Source organism: Rhea pennata, chromosome 23, assembly GCF_028389875.1.
Source record: "Rhea pennata isolate bPtePen1 chromosome 23, bPtePen1.pri, whole genome shotgun sequence".
Taxonomy (NCBI): domain Eukaryota; kingdom Metazoa; phylum Chordata; class Aves; order Rheiformes; family Rheidae; genus Rhea; species Rhea pennata.
Window position 1 is genome coordinate 1,128,031 of NC_084685.1, and position 20,847 is coordinate 1,148,877.

The 20,847-nt window shown below is 36.8% G+C and overlaps 2 protein-coding genes across 5 annotated transcripts in view; one reads left to right on the forward strand and one right to left on the reverse strand.

Annotated features, from left to right (window-relative positions):
* The window catches only part of KDM1A (lysine demethylase 1A), a 51,659-nt gene that overhangs the window by 21,353 nt on the left and 9,459 nt on the right, over positions 1 to 20,847 (forward strand). For 2 of the 3 annotated variants that reach the window (XM_062593880.1, XM_062593881.1), the window contains 11 exons: positions 1,025 to 1,131; positions 3,145 to 3,226; positions 5,436 to 5,530; positions 7,537 to 7,679; positions 8,219 to 8,309; positions 9,346 to 9,480; positions 12,220 to 12,293; positions 13,721 to 13,832; positions 14,168 to 14,300; positions 18,405 to 18,592; positions 18,979 to 19,093. In XM_062593880.1, the coding sequence (XP_062449864.1) occupies positions 1,025 to 1,131; positions 3,145 to 3,226; positions 5,436 to 5,530; positions 7,537 to 7,679; positions 8,219 to 8,309; positions 9,346 to 9,480; positions 12,220 to 12,293; positions 13,721 to 13,832; positions 14,168 to 14,300; positions 18,405 to 18,592; positions 18,979 to 19,093 (1,275 nt within the window). The remainder of the gene's footprint in view (positions 1 to 1,024; positions 1,132 to 3,144; positions 3,227 to 5,435; positions 5,531 to 7,536; positions 7,680 to 8,218; positions 8,310 to 9,345; positions 9,481 to 12,219; positions 12,294 to 13,720; positions 13,833 to 14,167; positions 14,301 to 18,404; positions 18,593 to 18,978; positions 19,094 to 20,847) is intronic. The other variant, XM_062593882.1, reaches the window with a different exon arrangement.
* The window catches only part of LUZP1 (leucine zipper protein 1), an 87,968-nt gene that overhangs the window by 1,968 nt on the left and 65,153 nt on the right, over positions 1 to 20,847 (reverse strand). Inside the window, exons 5-6 of one of the 2 annotated variants that reach the window (XM_062593875.1) lie at positions 10,451 to 10,514; positions 3,731 to 3,777 (exon numbers count right to left, since the gene is read on the reverse strand). In XM_062593875.1, the coding sequence (XP_062449859.1) occupies positions 10,467 to 10,514 (48 nt within the window). In that variant the 3' untranslated portion in view covers positions 3,731 to 3,777; positions 10,451 to 10,466. Of the gene's footprint in view, positions 1 to 3,680; positions 3,778 to 10,450; positions 10,515 to 20,847 lie in introns of those variants that run through there. The other variant, XM_062593874.1, reaches the window with a different exon arrangement.

Here is a 20,847-nt window from a genome sequence, read left to right on the forward strand (position 1 = left end):
GCTTTGGATAAAAGGCCACTGGTGTCATCTGGAACTAAGTGCACTATCTCCCAACTGCATAGTCAGTGTGGGTCCTTCCGAGCTGTTAGTTTGGATCGGTGTGACCTCAGTAAACTCATGTAGGACCTCTCAACTATCTATACTGCAGTCCTGGTGTGTTGCCTTTTTTATCTATTATAGGTAACTTGAATGTAAATCGAGTGCAATTAGGTCTTTTTTTTTTTTGTAGAGAGGGGCTTAGAGGGCCAACTTTCAAGATGTTGGCCATTGCTTCTGCTTTTGGAGACTCTTCTGTGAGTCTAATTTTCTCCCTAATTCGATACTCAACAATTTAAGTGGGCTTCTTGTTTTCAATTTCTATTATTTTGTAATGCAGAGAGTGCATGTAAAGTTCCGTAAAGCTGAGTGGTCATTGACAGGTGTGAAATGAATGGATGCTCATGAAATTAAATCCCTTTTAGTGGGGGGAAAACTAGATAACATTAACAATAGTTATATAAAAGTTTATATATCTTGTGATTCCTAACTTTAAAGGAGCAGAAACTTCGTAAGACTGTTAAGCTTACCCTATTTCAGTGCCCCTGCAGCAGTTTGAGATGCTGATGCTAAATAATATTGATGAATACTTTGATCCAGCTCCAAAGCTTTCAAGGTTTTATTCTTTTGAGGTGGTAAGAAATAAAATTATGATATTATATCCCACAGTAATTAATGAGAATCAATCTCTTCAATAAATTGACCTTCAGAAGCATTTTTCTTCCTTGTCAGAGATGTGCCTCTGGCGAATTTTTATTACACCTGTGTTAACTAAGAAATATTGTTGAAGTGATTTCATGTTACCATATCATGTACATATTTATTTAAAACGGCTTTTTTGTGGCTATTTCTTTTAAGTTTGTTTTGTCAGCTTCTTGATGAGAAGGAAGCTACTTCTCATTCTTTATGTCTTACATTCAGCTTTAATGTGACTCCTTGAATTGTAGTAATGCACATAAATAGCCTATAACATTTTCTTTGTCTTTAGCCAAGAAGACTGGAAAGGTGATCATTATAGGTTCTGGAGTCTCTGGGTTGGCAGCAGCTCGCCAGCTGCAGAGTTTTGGGATGGATGTCACAGTTCTGGAAGCCAGGGTATGAAATTTCTGTGCTATTTTACTACTTTCTGGAAACTTAACCAGTATCTGTATTCAGTGCTAGGGTAAGGCTAAGCATCCCAACAGCACATCCAAAGATGATTAAACTCTTGTGTGTAGACACAGCCAGCTGGAATGTGGTGCTGGGTAGGTAAACCTGTCTCACTAGCAAGTGAATATATATGTTTGCATTAGTAGCTGGTTAATGCTTTGTCAGAGGAGTTAGGTACCAGTGCCATATACTCACCAGTAATATGCTAAAATCTTGTTATTTTCGTGATTAGGAACTATTTTTTTGTCACTGAAAAGTAGAATACAAGTTTATTTCACAGACCCATCCATTAAATAGAATTAATGTTTGGAATTTTCGCCAATATTATTTTCTCCTTCCATATACGGTCAAGCAGGATTTTTTTTTTTTTTTTGCACCTTTTAACAATCTGCATTAACTCTTTTTTCCCCGTGTCTATTACTGTGTGCTTAACATAGTTGTTTAAGTTGTATAGAGATATGGCTGTTGTACATGAAATAGGTGATTCTTTTTCCAGTATTAAGATATTACTACTGTCCCAATAAGTGGACATTTTTTCTAAGTTCATTTTTTTTCATAAAAACTAACTGATTGAAGACTTCTCGGACTCATTTTAAACAAATAAGTCCACTGAGTATTTACATTGGGATTTATCTTCTATTTTACTCCTTGACTTCATTTTGTGTATGTGTTAGCTTCTTGCACAGATTATGCTAATAAAAACTTGTACAGATTAATGTTTCAGACATTTCTTTTTGCTGGCTACTGCTGTTGTGGATAGGTAGTGACAGCTGCTGGCTCCGTTTCATGGCACTAGAGCTAAGTGGAACACAAGTTTAAAATACTTAAATTAGAATCTAATGGTTAGATTTCTTTGCTTACTTGAATGTGTTGTGGTTTTTAGCTAGAAGAAATAAATTCATGCTGTAACCTGAGGAGTTTTCTATGCAGCTGAAGCTAGCAGTTCTTAAAACCTGTGTGTATATCTGATAGTCCATTTTAGAATAACTTGCAAGTCTTTTTTCAGAGCCATTTTTCTCTAGACTGCTTATTTTTGGTAGTCAGTATTTTTTAAAGAACTGTCTCTTATGATTTCAGTGGTTCAGGTGGTAGTTGATCTTTCTTTTGCATCCACTCATTACAAATAGCCCCAAAAATTAAAGATGCTTACATGCTTCTGAATTACTGATTTAATTACTAGGAATCTGAATTCAGAGTTTGTATGACTTGGTAGCTGTCTGGGAAATTTGTTTTGTATTTTAATTGGTATTTCTCTCAGATACCATCCTACTAGGTGGTTTGAGACTAGGGAAAGAAGGATTTTCTTCTTTTGAAGGTTAAAGTGGTAGGAAAAGGGGGTGGAGGGTCTATAAATGTCAGAAGTATGTGTCAGGAATCAAACATTTTTTTTCTGCTACTAAAATGTGCTGTTTCTTTATGGCTATCTTATTGATTGATAGCTGACTTTTCTGTGGAGAATAAGTAGGAAAAGTTGGCTGATGATCTTTCTAATGCTACGTTAGAAACAAGTTGTAACACTTGAACTTTTCTACACTTGAATCATTTCCAATATAGCTATTGGAATTGGAGTAGAAAATGGAAGGAGTAAATCTAAAATATAATTTAATCAGTCTATGGTCAATAAGATTCTTTGAATCACAGTAGATCTCACTACTCTGTATAGCTACTGTGTAGGTATATTTAAATTTCTTCCACATCAGTTTAGATAGCTTTTGTTTGTGTTTGTTTTGGGGTTTTTTTATGCAACTTAAACATTTTAGTCTGTCTTAGGCAAATAATTGAGCCAAGTGTTTGTTTGCAGAGGTAATCAGAAAAGTGTACCATACTGACAATGAGAATTCTTATCCATCTTCTGTAGAAGTGGTGACTTTTTTTATTGGTGGCTTTTTTTTAGTGGTGACTTAAGTGAGCTGTATTGCTGAATGTTACCTGAATTCTAACATTTTGTACTTTCAAAAGGACCGAGTAGGAGGAAGAGTTGCTACATTTCGCAAAGGGAATTACGTTGCTGATCTAGGAGCAATGGTGGTGACAGGACTTGGTGAGTCTTCCAAAATAAAAAGGAAGGGAGAGGGAATTTGTGTGTCAGGCTATTACAAGTCTGAAATCTTAATCTTATGCTATTTCCTTTCACAGTTAAAGTAATGGAGGTTTTTAACTATCTAAAATTGATATTCTAGTTTGACCTCTTTGGTAATTAGCGTTTTTTCATCATTGAATCTTTATAATAGATATCAGCCCACAAGAGAAGACGGGATTTTTGTTGTTGCCCTAGTTATCACTGGTCACTGAAATCATGTAGGTGCTTGTCATGTTGTCAAATGTTGTGATACATTTTTTTTAATCGTTCACTCATGCTTAGTGGAATTTCTTGCTGTTTCCTTGGCATGCTATCTTTTAGCATGTGTTTTTGTATCTTTACTTAATTCTTGTAATATGGTATCTGAACTGGATTCACTGCACTAGCTAAGCAAATTTTTCTAAAGCTGCTTTACCCAGCTGCCAGTAGCCTCTGATCTCAGGTCTGAGGATGGAGTTGGTAGGTAATCCCGTCTTAATTGTTCTCGTGACTCTTCCAAAGTATCTTTTGAGCTGCAATTGAATATAGAGAGGTAAGAAATAGTGAGATTAGTTAAGAAGCAAAGAGTCTGATAAGGAAATAGCAAAATTAGAAGATGAGAGAAATGCTAAGGAAATAGGGTATGTTTTTTGACATTCACAGAAAAAAGAGGGAAAGGAAGAGTCATTCTAAAGGAAAAGCCCTGTTAAAGTTAAGATTTGAACCTGAAAGTCTTTTCTCTAAATGATTTCAAAATTAATTCTAAAATTAATGCCAAGCAAGCCATATTTCTTTCCTTCTTAATGCAGTTTTATTAGATGATATCCATTATTGATACTTATTACTCTATTAAGAAGGTACAGATATTTAATGTGGAATACTATTCAGTAGTGCAGTGAAATGATAAAATTTTATAAAAACTTAAAAACCCAACAAAGTTTCGCTGACTACCGACCTTGACATCCCATGTGGCATGGCATATATCTGTTTTTATTATTATTATTATTATTCTTAATTCAATTACTTAACAAAACCTTTTTCCAGACAAAGAGTATTGAGATAGTACAATCCCAGCTTCAAGGTTGCCCAGCCAAAGACCCTATTTCTATATTTAATTCATCATGGGTGTCTCCCACAGTGTAAAAAATGAGAACTACTGAGGTGGAAGTTGTGGTTTTGGATAGGGATTTTTTTTCTGTTTTTGTGACAGCTTGCTTTTGCAAGAAAATTGTGGGGAAAAAAAACAAATTTAATTGTCCAGTACCTTCCAGGTTGTTGAACTTGAAACACTTGGACTCATTTGGACCTCCTTTAAACTCTGTGCTACTTGTCCAGTAGGCTGAACCTTCCTCTGTATTTTGAACTAGAGGTCCAGTTTGATTGGATCTCAGAATCAGAGTTGCTAAGTTAGATCATAAAAACTTCTCCCAAAGTTGTTCATAAGGAGGAAATCTATGCTACCTCTTCTTTGCATTTTCTTTCTAACATTTTTATAGCTCAGGAAGCACTTTTCCATTTGTGTCCATTCCTTTTCTTTCCTCTGCCATATTTACAGAAAAGCTTTTATTTTTAGTTAATTTATTTCTTATTTCTGGATGGATAAAGTGGATTGCTTTCTGCCTTTCTCATATTTTACATGGAATCTCCCAGATTATTTTCTGATCTGTTTGGTTATATATTTTCCACATATAGTTCACCTACGTGGTTCATCTTCATATATCGTATTCACTGATGTCACTTGCTGGTGTTTCCCTAAAATTTTTTAGGGGCTTAATTCCTTAGGTTCCATCTCCATATCACCATACTTTCAAGAGCTCTGAAAGTTTCTCTGCAGCTCTGGGAACTTTCCTCCACTCTTCAGCCACTCTGCTCTTAAGCCTTTTGAAGATATGTTTATAACTATAAACTAACTCTCATTCCTGCTAAGGTTGCTGCTGCACTGGGATTCTGCTTTTATAATCATCCTTTTTTATGTAGTAATCTTTAAGCATTCAGAGGCAGGAAATTTTTTTTGTGTGTGTGTGATATTATTGCAAGAATTTCTATGAAAGTAAACTTTTGGCAGTCTTTTGGCTTACTTGAATGTGTTTTGTGCTGAAGTTGGTACATTTACGGTCTTTGAAGAGTCTTTGTTGTGGAATTTTGATTTTAATTGCAGACAAAATATTCAGTTACACAAAATGTTTTCCAGGAGGGAATCCCATGGCTGTGGTCAGCAAACAAGTAAACATGGAATTGGCTAAGATCAAACAAAAATGCCCACTTTATGAAGCAAATGGACAAGCTGTAAGTCTGATACTTCAGATACTTTTTTTCATAAACCTCTTAAAAATAAGCATTATATTTGTTATCAACCTGTTGATCTAGTATGAGACAACTTTCATGAAAGGGGAGAGGGAGAAGAGTGTGTGTCCACTTTTAGTCAGTGTAGTAATATCTGCACTAAGTCTTTTAAAACTTGAAAAAAAGTTATGTATTTGGAAGCTAGGCTCCTGTTTACTCTTCCCAGAAAAACCTCACAAATCTGAAGTTAAGATTGAAGTTAAGAATTCATGTGCAAAAAATCAAGTTTTAGAAGACTTAGATTAGATATTTGTCTCACTTGCTCCTCTTTGAAACAAATGTCAGCTCTGTTTAACCACTATCTTTTGTTGTTTGTTTTATTTTTTTTCCCTCCCCTGGAATAAGCTAATTTATTAGTAGCTGAGCCTTTAATATGTTTTGCACCTGGGAAGGGGATAGGGGAAGCCCTTCAGTCTTAAGATGTCCTAACAAATGTAGATCCATCAGAAATAGGGAAATTCATTTCATTATGCAGTAAGTCTCCAGTAACACATTGCCTGTAGAGCACAGTGTGATTCTAAGAAGGCAATTCCAAAGAAAGTCTCTCTTAAGATTAATGAAAGAATCGAGAGTATCTTAGTATAGGCAGCTTGAAAAGTTAGCTTGTTTTGCATATGAATATATAGTCTGAGAGGGGATAAGACTGTCATTTTGAACCTCAGTGTTTTAGTCTGGAAAAGTAGCAAAGAAGAAAGATCTAATGAGCTGGAAGATAGCAGCTGGCACAAGAACAAATGTTTACAGTGTAGCCAGCTGTAAAGTGGAGTGGAAGAAGAGTACTAATTATTGGAGTAGTAAGATATGACTACAGCCTTCCAAATCACACAGCGTATGCTTAGAATTCGGGATGAATAGCAATTGGTAGAGAGCTATGTCATATGGACTAACAATAGTGTTATCTGTATGAACAGCACATTTCAAACTCCTTTTACTCTTGTTAGTAATGATCAAAGAGCTTTCTCAGTCTTTCTGAGATATTCACTTTTTTCTTTTTCTAATCTTTCTCATAGTAGTCAGTGTTCTCTTTATCCTTAATTTATCGTAGACTGGATTTAACTCTTGATAGTACTGTATTACGGTTGACCTTTTCAATATATGCACACTTCATTACATTACAGATGTTTTCACAGTGGCACAGAGTATTTAAACAGATGTCTTTGTGAGAGTTAATTTACAAGCATTCTGGAAGTACCTTGTAGTATTTCTTCCCTCATCCTGGAAAAGCTGAGGTGATGGGGAAGCTCTTAGTCATGCTGACTACTCTGGAAGATAAGTTACTGTTTATCTGCTCCATTGAGCTATGTCAAGCCTTCTAAGACCTTGTGGTTGCCTGGGGCCATCCTAACATTGGAGAGTTCTTTTGGCTTCAGGCAGCCTACTGGAAGCTTTACTGAAGTCATCTTCCAGTAAGGAAATATCTGTCGGGCCATGCATTGATTTGCTTTCCTCATGGAAGAGGAGTTGGCTAGCTGTCACTGTGGTTTGCAAACTATTCTTCCATTTCTTTGGTTAGATGTTCTGGCAAAGTGCCTTTGTGTTGTACAGGCCTTGGTGTCTGACCATTTGAGAGAGTTAAGGGTGTTAAATTTCTTTTCACAAGTGCTAGTTATCAACTGCTTTTGTTCACTGCAGTCTTTTTAAAGTGTCAGCGTAGTTCAGGGCAAGTGATACGTGTGAGGACTACTGTAAGAATGTATCTGCACTGTGCCTTGCTCTTTGCTCTGATTTGAGGAATGGAAGCACTTTGAGTTTTATCTACCTGGTGTTGCTTTGCATTAAGACTTCAGAGCAATGGCACAGGTTACCTTCTCTAGTGATGTTCTTGAAAATTTCTTCTCCACTGCTCTGATGTCCTGTCTCTGAGGTTCTGAGCTTTGGTGACCAATATTTTTTATTTATTTATTTATGAATAGATTTTTAAGAAGCAAACTTGTTCTTTTCATTCCTAGGTTCCAAAAGAGAAGGATGAAATGGTGGAACAAGAATTCAATCGTCTTTTGGAAGCTACCTCCTACCTCAGTCATCAACTGGATTTTAATGTTCTCAATAATAAGCCTGTCTCCTTAGGTCAGGCTCTGGAAGTTGTCATACAGTAAGTGATTTCACTGTTCATAGACTTTCCTGTTTTTTGGAAGAATTCAAAGAAATCTGAAACAATTGTGATGCCTCTAGGGTAAGCATTTCCCATTTAATACACCTGTTTGACCTCTGCTAGATTCTCATTGTACATGCATTTTCTATCTATTTTAGCAAAGCATGTCAAAGAGAGATACTAGTTAAAGTAGAAAACATTAAAGTTCCCTGAAAATGAATAATACACTAAATGATGGTAGATAATTGAATTAATATGCAATCATATACATAAAGCCCACTTACCCTACTTGAAAGCTAATGGCATTTGTAATATACCTTTTAATAATAGGTAATTCAGAGGATTTTGCTTCAGCTAATCAAGTATCCATTATTTACAGAAACTTGTATTAATTTTTCTAGTTACTGTACTACTACTTACTAAAATGTCACTTGAGGTGTGCTTTATTGCGTTGTGGTCATTAGATTATGATAATGAGTTCTCTTAATACTGCTAGGGTTTTAAGGTGACACTGACTCTTAACTTCTTACCTCTTCCAGATTACAGGAGAAGCATGTGAAGGATGAACAGATTGAACACTGGAAAAAGATTGTGAAAACACAGGAGGAGTTGAAAGATCTTCTTAACAAGGTCAGGTCTTGTCCAGTCATAACATTAGAACAAGACATTAGCGTTGTGCTCCTCCAATAGTGACAAAGTATACAAATGCTTTCACAGAAAAATACCAGAAAGTTGCCATTAATGCTGTTCTTAAATATCTCTGTTCATCTGAGGCCTGCCAGAGGCCTTAAATTGTGACAGAGTCCCAAAGAACTATTTTCACTGGTGCAACTTTTTTAACCTTGGAGAATCTTTTTCTCTTCTCCAAAATAAACAAGGAATCTGCTTGGAGAAAGTATATAACTTTTTGCAGTACTAATTATTGCCTCTTTTTTAATAAAAATGTTCTTTTGAAGAAACTTATTTAAGTGGAGATTTTATATATTGTCATAGGAATTTCCTTCTTACATGTAAGAGTACTTTGTCCCTGTATGTGAAGAGAAGCACAGATAGAATTAGGTTAAAGGGTGTAAAAAAACGGATCTGGGAAAAGAAAGGGAGAGGACAGGTATGGTAAGTGTTGTGTGGTATCTTCCTTTAGAGATGCTGATTATGAGTGAAGCTTTCAGTCAGTTTATTTTAAAATGTTTTACTTTTCCTTGCCATCTTTCAGAGGATTTTTTACAGTTATTTCCACTAAAGTCAGGTATTCAGAGGAAAGAATAACTAATTAAGTCTTATCATTTGCAGTGTAGGAAGCGTTATAGGCGGTCTCTGAGCTCTATAGAGTGCTTTGGCTGTGGTAGACAGAAGTCTGTTTCATCTGAGAAGCTTCTGTGAAGCAGTAGTCTGAGGACAGCGCTCATATCCTAAACTATTTGCAAGGAATTTTTAAGAAATCAGTGATGTGTTGAAGATGAACCATATTATTAGGGGTTTGGTGGTGTTAGCTGGAGTTTCTTGGAGGCAGATCTGCATGTAAGTAATGTCTGATGAACAGAGGAAGTCTCTCTGGTATTAGTGGCATGATTTGAGAAGAATATCCATTTAACATAGTAACTTGCTTGAAATCTGCCTCATCCCTGCCTGCCTTTCTTTCTATCTTCTCCTATTCCACCTGAAAAAGATGGTGAGTTTAAAAGAGAAGATTAAAGAACTCCATCAACAGTACAAGGAAGCATCAGAAGTGAAACCACCTCGGGATATTACAGCAGAGTTCCTTGTGAAAAGCAAACATAGAGATCTGACTGCACTTTGCAAGGTAAAGGGTGACATATATACAACACTTAAAGCAAAGGTCTCTGAAGCCTTGAGCAGCGAAATAGAAATTGTCAGTATAAATGTTTCCAGGAACTCTCACTCTGAACTAACATTCTCTGAGCACGTGATAAGTGATAACTCTGGGTTTTAATATTGATAATACAACAGCATTAAGTACCTTAGATTCCTGTCCTTACCAGCTCATGTCAGGGAGCACTCACACGGTGAAGACTGTATTCACATGATGAAAGATATATTTTAGATCATACCCCATTAACTGCTGAGTCTCATAATAGTCTGGAAATAGAATCTGTATTTAAAGAGGATGTTGCTCCTCTAAGATGGAAATAGTGGTTTCCAGAGTAAAGTTCCTGTCTCTCCAAAGACTGTCATTGACAAAGATAAATTTTGATAAGCAGAATGGATGCCCCTCTGATTGCATACACATTGATGCCTTAAAGAAACCTCAAAAATGATTTTTTTCTATGATCATGAAAGACATCTTGGTCAGATGGAAGCAAAGATTATTTTGCAGCTACTGGCATGTCAGAAAGTATTTAATTTAAAGCCCAACATTTTGGCTACTCCCTGGATATTTACCGAGCTTTTGGAAAAGTTTCCCTACCCTTCCTTCCCCCCATCTCTGCTCACTCACCATTAATGATATGTACTGCCAGGTCTGGCATCGTACTGGACTGGAATATTTGTGTTTATTTGATTTTCCCTCGTGGCTAGGTCCTAGTTGGGACCCAGCTTCTTATAATGAAATAAACTTATAGAAGGTTTTGTCTTCCTTTGCCATGCTTCCAAAGAGAAGATAGACTTAGTGAGGAAAGAAGCCTTTTTTTTAATCTGAAAAGGAGGCTCAGTTTTTAAAAACAACAATGAGCCTGGCACTAGTTGGAATTAATCTGTAACCTCTGGCATATGTGTATCTGTTGGGTGTATTCACAAAATGGACTTCCATTTACCTTGTAGTACAATATTTTATCCTCTTGTGGATCTTCCTGCTTTCTTAGTGTTCAGGAGTGTTATCTATGTGAAAAGGCAAAGATGAAATAAATGGCACATTATCCTATTTTGAGAAAGTATACTCTAATTGGTCAATATCCTTAAATAGACTTGTCTTTTAAAATAAGAATTATTAATAGTAACGATTAAAGTATTAATTAGTACTAGTACCATTTAACTATCCTTTGGTCACTGGATCATCCTGCAATCCTTTGTCACCAGAGAAACTTAGTTCTGGACTCTACATCCAGAAATCTGGACTGAGTAGTTTGTTTCTACTATGTGACGGTATAATATACGAACAGTAAGGGACAAGATTGCATAAAGCTAAGGATGTTGTTTCTTGATCTTCTCTGTCACTTGGTTAAATGGATTCTACAACAGATATTTAAAATAGGATTTATCTCATCTACTTTTACAGATGATAAATTCCAGGCTCCTGAGTTTAGAAGTGTTCATCCTGCTGCTTTAGGGCCTTTTAGACTGAGTAGGGCTTGTCCTCTCTCTTCTTTTTCATCTCCCTTGATAACAAGGGAGATTGCAAGATTTAACTGAGGAATCTCATTTTTATAGTCAGATGTTGAGATCATATGGCGTAGACTTAAGTAGATAAAAAAAAAAAAACTACAGTTCTCAAGCCTCTTCTGTTGCCATTCATTCAAGAAAACATTTCTTTAGTTCTGGGATACACAAAACAGCCCTAGCAAAAAAGCCCCTTAATGCAAGTCTTCTAACTAGGAAGCATTAACTTTAATGGCAAAAATATTGGAGTAAAACGGAGTGAGTTTTTTCTTACCTTTTCACTATCAAAAAAGTGGAGCCAGAACTAATCTATGGAATCTTAATGCAAACAATGTTTGTGTCTGTAGCCTTTAGCGATAATTTTTACTGTTGCATATAGTACCAAGAAGTGTTTTAAAGCCAGTAAAAGTCTCCTCTATTCCCCTGCACACCCCCCCCCCCCCCAGTGAATTAGTGGAAAAATTTTGATTGGCTTTTGGGTATTCCATATAGATGTTTAAAGATGGTAATCAACTAACTGTGACAGCATTAAAATAACTGTATAAATAATCTGATCTTCTGAAATCTCCATATATGACATGCTCCAAGGTAGAAGCTTTTCTATTTTGTTGTGAAAAAACAGCTTTATGCTTTTGTCTCTGTTGTGGACACTCATCAAATCAAATTATTCTGCCTTGAAAGGAAATGTTTGTTGCATATATACGGTGTTCTACCACTGTTTTTAAAAAAAAAAAAAAAAAAAAAATGAAGGGAAGTTGAATTAGATCATGTTTTTGTTGCCTTTTGCATGCCTCCTTCCCCTTTGTAAATTTTTTTATCTTCAGTATTAAAGAATTATAATAACCCTTTGATAGAGAAATTAGAAATACGTTCTGTGCAATGTAGAACAGCTCTGTGTGTTAAGGGGGCCCTTTAAATACCACACTTGTGATGGATCTTCATGTTCAGCTTTGACTGTTTAGATTCCTGAAATATCAGCATCCTAATCTTTTTGCAGTATGACATAAGCTTCTGGATAAATGAACAGCAGAAGTGCGAAATATGTTGGATTAGATGTTGTAAACTGAAGAGCATGACTTAGATCTCACTGAAACCCATGAGTTTTCCTCTGATTTCACTGAGGACTGGATCAAGTCAGAGCCTACATGATGCCACTAAATCTTTTTCAGAGTAAACCGATTCTAATATTAGCTTTTAATCTTACCAGGAGTATGATGAATTGGCAGAAACGCAAGGAAAGCTGGAAGAGAAGCTTCAAGAACTAGAAGCCAATCCGCCAAGGTAAAAATACAAACTATAAAAATGAATACTCTGGGAAACAGATCTTTTAAAACTTTTTTTTTTTTTTTTTTTTTTTTATTGGATTGCGAAAATGCTATGGTATGCTTTCTCATTATGGTAATTCGTAAGATAGGAAGGTTCACATGTGAAGTTTGTACTTCCTCAGTTTTAGAACTTACGTTCCTTGATTTTATAAGTGACTCAAACGCAAAAAGGTAGTTCTGTGTTAGGATGCCTTACAGCAGTAACCCTTACTGTAACTAGTATCTTCATGTCAGGATGCCTTTGAGATTTGAAAAGCCTGCCAATAAAAGTTGGCATGCTGAAGGATAGAAAGAAGTCAGCTTTATGTGCTGTGAATACTTATGCACTTTTCCTCTGCGCATCTCTTGTTTTCTTTTTCTTCTTTTTTTTCTTTTTTTTCTTCTTGTTTACTTTTAGTGCCTCAGTTTGAGAATATGCTTTTCCTTTATATACCATTTTAGATTTAGTGATTGTTTCGTTTAGGATTCCATAGACCGAAAATGCACACTTTTTTTTCACTGTAAATATTTGCTAGTATTATTATTTCAAATGCTGTGTCTCTGTCTTTTGCTTTCCTGACTTGTACTTGGCCCATTCTGTAGTTTACAGTAACATAAGCTGTTACGTCTTTGTGCAGGCCCAGTGGGTCCTCATTTGCAAGGATGTTCAGCCTGGTCTGCTGCCAACTTCTCTATATCTTTGTGGTGTTACTGTGCTGCAGGCAAGCCAGCTGCCAAGCTCTTCTTGAATTGTCCTGGCATACAGGCCTTTTGAGCACTGGCTGCTTGTAGAAACAGTGTGGATACCATGCCTGTGTCTGATTAAAGGGATGCACAGCGCTGGTGTGACTCTGCTTGATTTTTAGCCTATTCTTTGATATGTGCTACATAAGTCATTGTTACTCTTATTTCTAAAGTTAAGTTTCTAATTTCCACCTGGAATTTTATGTGTGAACTCTTTGAAAGTGCCCTGTGTGAATTGTGTAAGTAAAGGTTGCTGTATTTATTGTTGGTCTCTGCTATTAACCCAAAGTTGAAATATTCATGTTAATCAGTTTCAACAAAAAGAAAATCCACTGAGTAGAGAGCAGAATCAGTTTGAGATTTTTAAAGAGATTTTGTGTGTGTGTGTTTTTGTGTGTATGTGTGTGTGTTTTTGTGTGTGTGTGTGTTTTTGTGTGTGAGTTTTATGGACTCACGATTTTTTTTTTTCTTTTGCTCTGCCTCTCTCCAGAATTAGAGCCTTCATGAGTGAGGTACAAATATTAAAAACAGAATCTGTTTGCATTCAGATTTTTAGCTTCTTCACTATGGAGGGACTGAAGTAAGATTGTGAATAAAGTTTTCAAAAGCAATGTATTTGCAAACTAAATATTTTTTTTTTCTTTTACATTTGTTTTCTAGTGATGTTTATCTGTCATCAAGAGACAGGCAAATACTTGACTGGCATTTTGCCAACCTAGAATTTGCTAATGCTACACCTCTATCTACACTTTCACTGAAGCACTGGGACCAGGTAGCTAATTTTCAGCAGTGTGTTAAAAACTTGTATTTATTTCATTCTCATTGAAGTTTCTGTATGTTGCTGTCTGCTTTTGTTGGAGATAACCCATCTCTTACATGGATTTTTATTTGGAGGTGGAATTCCAGGGAGCTTTTGGTGCTGAAACAGTCTCTAATAATACCTTATCCTGAAAGTTTCTCTACTGTTATTTGGCTAATAACAGAAAGGGTTTCAAATATTCTAGGCTCATGTCTAGGAATATTTTTTTGAAAAATTTGTAACTGTGCAAAGTTGCTGATAATTCACTATTGAATGATGTGATTCATTTCTATGCATCTTCCTTTTAGGATGATGACTTTGAATTCACAGGCAGTCACTTGACTGTGAGGAATGGATATTCATGTGTGCCTGTAGCCTTGGCAGAAGGGCTAGACATCAAATTAAACACAGCTGTTCGACAAGTTCGCTATACAGCTTCAGGTAAATGAAACTTTCAGCTGAAAACGGCTCTGAGGGAGCATGATCATAGAAAACAGATTTCAGTGCTTCTGGAACCAGATGTGAAGTTTCATCCCATTAAAGTCTCCCATCGTGCATTCTGGGTTAGAAAAATGTAGGGGTGGGGGGGACAGTTATCTTCTTTGTTAAGATTAACTGTATAGGGAGGTGTTTAGAGATTTCGTATTTGTTTCTTGTTTGTTTCTCTGGCTGGTTAGACTCCAGGCTTTTCATCTGAGTTCACAGGTTTCTGAGTTTGCTTTCTGAGTCTTTTTTCATTCTCCTGTTTCTTTATTTTGTTGTGATTGAAATGCTTGGAATAGGAGGTCTTGGGTTGTTTAAGACTGAAGCCAAACCTTTGGGTAAGTAGTAAGTGAGGAGCTCATGCTTTTTGCTAATTCTCGAAACAGATGCCTTTTTTGATGTGAGATTTGCTCTGCAGTGCAAAGACAAATAGCATTTAAAGTTTGTATTCAGACTTTGCGGGAAGTCTTTGTAATTAAGATTTCTTTGAGCACACAGAACTATGCTCGATTCTATGGAGTTCCATATGGTTACATGAACTGATAGCTTCAAAGTTAAGTAGTTCCTGAGGTTTTTTGGAACACAATCTGTGGTTATAGTTCCTTTTCACCTGGGTATCTCAGATTCCTTAGCGGCCTATTTATTTTTCTTCCTGAGGAAAAGAGCACAGGTTGAACAAATAATCTTAAAGCTCTTTTCTCCAAAACATTCAGTTCAGTGAACTATTATATTCTGTATTAGAACTTAGGATATTCTATAACAGAACTATTTGTTATATTTTTTTTCGAGGTTGATGATTTGTGTCCACCATTCATGCCTGTTCAACAGATAAAATTTTGCAACTTTTGAATTCTATATTGCTCAGAGATTTTCTCTTTTAAGGATGGTTTTCAGGCTGTGACAGAACTTTTTGCATCTTTGCCCATCACTGAGGATTCTTACATTTTTAAAATAGCCTTTCACTTTTGTGATTTCCTTGTCAGTTAGTTGCTTTCCCTGACATTAACATGTTTCTGAAGGACCCAAGTAGAGCTTATCCCACTGGTTAGAGCTGCTTTTCCTCAAGAAAACTTTAGTCTGATGCCTTTCTTCATCAGGAGCATATGGCCACTTGCTTACTGCTGTATTTCTCTCTTAAAACAGCCTTTTTGGTTTGAAATACCTTTGCAAAAGGGACGAGGTGATCAGAATTTGTGACTGATTTTCTTTGTGTGGCTATCCATAAAACTAAAGACTTCAATCTGATTCTAAGAGTTACATTATCTATGGTGGCTTCTGTTTTTAAACTGTCACAACAAGCAGTTATCCAGCCCATTGTTTTTTGCTGAAATGACTGTCTGTACTTTAGACATGTAAATATGCTCTGACTTAATCTCTTCAAAAGAACCTTTATCTCTTCATAGCTACAGATGGAAGATCAAGGGACTCCTGGTCATCTTACAGGGAACCTAATGCTGGATGTTCTAGCTGTGTACTGAAATACTAAAGGGAAACCTCCATCTTTACTCCGGTCTTGATGGAAGTGTAAATACATAACAATGCAGAAATATATTAGTAAATTCTATCTCAGAGTACCTTTTCACAGTTCTGAAGCATTACATGCTTACAAAAATAGTCAGAAGTAATCCTGCCTTTGGAAGAGCCATCCTGTGATCCTTGCTTGTGCATTGACTCTGATGATCCTCATTTTAGCGTGACGGTGACACTTTTATATTTGACCACAGTATGAATGGGTATCGAGGTAGTCAGTAAAATTAGCCAGCTGTCATTTATCTATGGCTGTTCTTTATGTGCCTTCATAATCCATCTTCCTACCACCCCGTCCATTAGAGCCAAGTCATCTTTTATGGACTCGGCTTTGAGGGAGGTGTGCCTTTCTCCTGATATCTTATAAAGGAAGTGAAGGTCTTGGAATGTGCCTCTACAGATGCTGCTAAAGTAAAAATGCTTACTAACAGTGCTTGGCATGTGGTACCCTCATCGAGAAGGTACTTATAAAACCATGTGAATGAACTGTTAAAAATAAGTGACCAATCTCTGTACAGTGAGATGCACCACACAAGGAGAGCTATGTTATCACAAATGTTTCTTTAGTTTGGTAGTTTACAGGATTAGTGTGTGTCTTGAGCAAAAGCATTATAACCGGAGTACCTGAGGTAGGCTATTGCAAGTTTCCTGTTCTGTTCTGTAGCTTGAGGGGAGCTGGAGATGGTGCTACCTGCAAAGGAGTCAGTATGTTCAAGCCCTTATGGGTATAGTCAGTTTTCTTTCCAAGCACATCATATATTCTTTGTATTACTGTAGAAATACAGCTTCCTTTTAAGTACTTCAGGGATGTTGGTTGGAGTGATCTGCAAAAATCTTGTGTTTTGTTGATTTTTGGACCAGGTTCATCTCATATGGCTTTGTGTGGGGATAAGCTTGACAGCTGAAGCTGACCAATGGGGTTATGGGAGATTTTTAAGCAGTTATTACTATTGGATGCTTATACTTAATTCAAGAAGGTTTGCAGTTTATTCTGTGCATGAATTAGTATCCTAAGCTGCTATCATGGAGTGTCTTCTAGATATCTTTTCTAGATATTTTTAGAGATATTTTTCTGAGGACTGACTCTTGATCTCCGTCCTCCCCAACTACTAAGTATTTCCTGTGAAGCTCTGTAATCAGCAAGCAGTCACTTAATGTAATTGTGCACATTGGCTTCTGCCAGAACTCCCCTTTTCTTGTTACTTTCTACAGTCTTCTCTGCCAACAGATTCTTATCTCTGTTTTTGCTTCAGAGGACAAGTCAAGGAAGTGTTATGCAGTTCTTTTGAGAAGTCATGTATTTTTGTAACTTAAGCCCGGTTTGGGATAAACATTAAAAATGGTGAATTACAGTGAAAACACTATGGAAATTATGTTGCTATAGAGCAGAGTTGTTTGGGTATCTTCACTCTATTTATGCACACACATATGTATGCACTAGCTAATTTTACTTCAAATCACAGATATTTTTTGTAATATGTTGTTTTGTAGTGCTAGGAAAGTCAGAATATGAATGGGAGAAGGAATACAAAGATGATTTGTATGAGTGTTGAGTTCAAAGGAGTTCCAACCCTTGATTGAGATGTGGAGATAGCTGACTTAGACAAGTTAGTAGAGGAAAATATAAGTAAACTCACACTGCTCTTGAGAAAATGCTTTAATAACTTTGAGAGCAGTTTTATTGAGTCAGCAACCAAATAGCCTGCTGACCTGTAGAAGGAAAGACTCTACCGAGAGGGTATAACATGTCCCTTCCCTGTAGCTAATGCATAGTGCATGTGCAGAACATTATGTCCTATACAGCTCTTAATGCCTCAGCTGTACCTAGCTGAACCTAGAAGTTCCAGGAAGATTACAAAGATGAGGGAAACTGGTGTGGGAAGTGCATGGGGTTCTTGCAGCTCAAGCTCCATATACGAGCAAGCTTTTTCTTTGAGTAACAGTCCCATTGCAATGAACAGTTGCAGCTTGCCTGGCAGTAATGTGGTCTCCTAGTAACACTATTCTGTCAGATATGTAACCTGCTGGTATCTGTAGAGAAATGTATAGACAGCAGGTTTCAGATGGACAATCACACAATATAAGTCAAGGAATGTGGTGCCACAGGATTCCACCTTACTACATTATACTTTCAACAAACAAATGGAAGGAGTATGCCTTTTCATTGCTCTTCAAAACAGAGGGCTTAGGCTCAGGAAACTCTGAACTGGGAGGGTAACTCAATGAAATCCTCAGTCTCTAATTGAGATTTAGTTATGCTCTTATTTAAATATCATTTACTGGCCTGGATGAACCTTTAGGCTTATTTCAGTAAGGCCGTTCTTACATGTTGTGTGGCCAGTAACATTCACTTGCCTAGAAGTTAAGTAATTGCTTGTGTGAGGCTGTTTCCACAACCTGAAAGTTTGCTCTTGTGGATATAGTTAATGATAGTTTCTTTAACTTTGTAATCCAGTGCTGTTTGGCAGCGGCCTTGTAAAAGGCCACTTATATTTCATTCTTATTAGGTGACTGTTTTTCCTCTCCTCTTACCAGGTTGTGAAGTGATAGCTGTTAACACTAGATCTACTAGCCAAACTTTCATTTATAAATGTGATGCTGTGCTGTGTACACTTCCCTTGGGAGTCCTGAAACAGCAGCCCCCAGCTGTGCAGTTTGTGCCACCTCTTCCTGAGTGGAAAACTTCTGCGGTGCAGCGGATGGGATTTGGCAACCTTAACAAGGTGACTTGGTCATTGACAGAACTGCAACAGAGCAAGGGTTGTAATAAGTCAAATCTGAAATGTGTATGGTGGATAAAAGGAGGAGGAATGTTTCTTCCACTCCTGTTTTGCTAGGTTTTGATGGTGAAAATTATCTGAAGAACTGTAAAGGACTCTCCTCTGATTCATATAGCTTTTAAATAGTTAATTTCAGAAGTAGATGTTGACTTGGTATGTCTGCTGTAGCTTAATTAACAAATTTATAAACTACAAGAGGATAATTATCTATGAAAGGCAGTATGTATTTTTCAAATTTTACTCTTTTGACCTTTTCAGTGATGAAAATTTTTGAGTATAATTATCTTTGAATTTTGCTTTTCCTAACTCTTAATTCTTTCTATTTTTAGGTTGTGTTGTGTTTTGATCGCGTCTTCTGGGATCCAAGTGTCAATTTGTTTGGTCATGTTGGTAGCACTACGGCAAGCAGAGGAGAACTTTTCCTGTTTTGGAACCTGTACAAAGGTAAATGTGATGCATAGTTTTGCTACTGTCCTATTTGTTTAGTTTTGGAACTAGAGAAGAGAGCTTCCTAAGATGTTCATAGTGTTATTAACATCTGGATGTTGTAGAAAGTTGATGATATTTTATAGGAGAACAAATGAGAGCATCAGGGACCCTGGAAGTGATTGCACAGTAAACTAGAATAGAACGTGGAAGAGTATACGTTTGAAGCTGAGTTCCAGGCCATGTCTATTAAATCACATTGCTTTTAATCCTACTATTGACAATTTTAATTATTGTAGGCCACTTTGTATTCTTGCATCTTGGCAAAGCTGTTCAGTATCTTACTTGTGATCTTAGTTTCTTCTGTTAAGCATCAGTTTGGTTGCCATGGGTATTCTGTGTCCTTTCCCCTCCCCCCCCCCCCCAACTCTATGTGTGAGACCAGGAGAGCTAGATAAGGAAACAGTTGAACTGAAGAATCTAACGTCTTTGGACATCCATTCTTTCATGTGCTCTCATGTGCTGTATTTGAGAAGTGCAGCAAATAACATATATTCTCTTTGCCAGAGAGTGGTATTATTTTAGTTAGATATCTACTTTGTCAGCAGGGTGTATTGAGTCCTCATAGAAGAGGATATGTTTTTGCAGTATTTATGAATTAAAAACATTTTCTTAGTTCATTTTTCAGTCTCTTTTTGAAATATAGTTTCCAATTTGGCTGCTTACAACCTTGCCTGAGCTCTTCCCTTCTTTCATGTAACTTCTTGTGAAATGAGACTTTGGCATCCAATGTAGTTACTTAGTTCTGAAAGCCTCAACTTTCTGAATGTTTTTCTAATTGAAGCGGCAGTGAGGTCGTATCTCTTTTAGGGGGCTGCCTCTGTAATCTGAAATGAACTGATAACAGCAGATGAGCTCTTTCATTTGTGATGTCAAGTCCTTCCTGGTAAAGGTAACTTTGAGGATTGTAAACTTAAGGTTCATGTCTAGGGACTCACCATGATGGACTGCATACTTCAGTGGTCAAGTGGTGCTATGGGCTTGTTCCATATTCTGTTATGAGACTGAGTTGCAGAACTCAATGCTTGTAGTTTATCCTGACATAACTTTTCCAAGGTTTAGTATTGAACACTCAGAGCTTTCAGTGGAGCAGGCAAGAGGCTCTGTTTCTCTTGCTGAGCATCCCTACTTTAGCTTGATGAGCAGCAGCAACTACTGTTCCACATTTACAAGATGTCCCTTCCCTCCCCTCCCCTTTGGCATTATACATAGCCGCTCATATTTGGAGATACCACAGCTTGCTTCTCCTTAAAGTTTGCTGAATGGATGCTTTATTTATTTATTTGAGCAACAAACTCAAGTGATTATGACTGTAGAAAGTGGCTCTTTAAGACTGGCAGATAATGTTAGAACTCTTTAGAAGATGCTTTTCAAGACACCAGCCACAGAAGCAGTGGGGTGTCTCATAATAGGTTCTCAAAAAGTACTTTTAGTAAGAGTATTGTTTCTGTCTATTTTCATTTATCTAACTAAAAGCTTAAAACAAAAAGGTATATTTAATGAGCACTACAAAACAAGTTACTTTTCTTGCAGGTGACCATTTAAAGTGCCAACTTTAGTTGCATCTGTGCTGTTCGTGATTTGTGGCTCTCACAGGAGTTCCCTCAGTAGTTTAAGTCTAGTTCAGGTAATGGTTGCTGAGAAAATGTGAAGCATCTGGGAACTCCATGTGTGTACTGAAGCAATTGGCCTGTGCTGCTGTTGCATCTTAT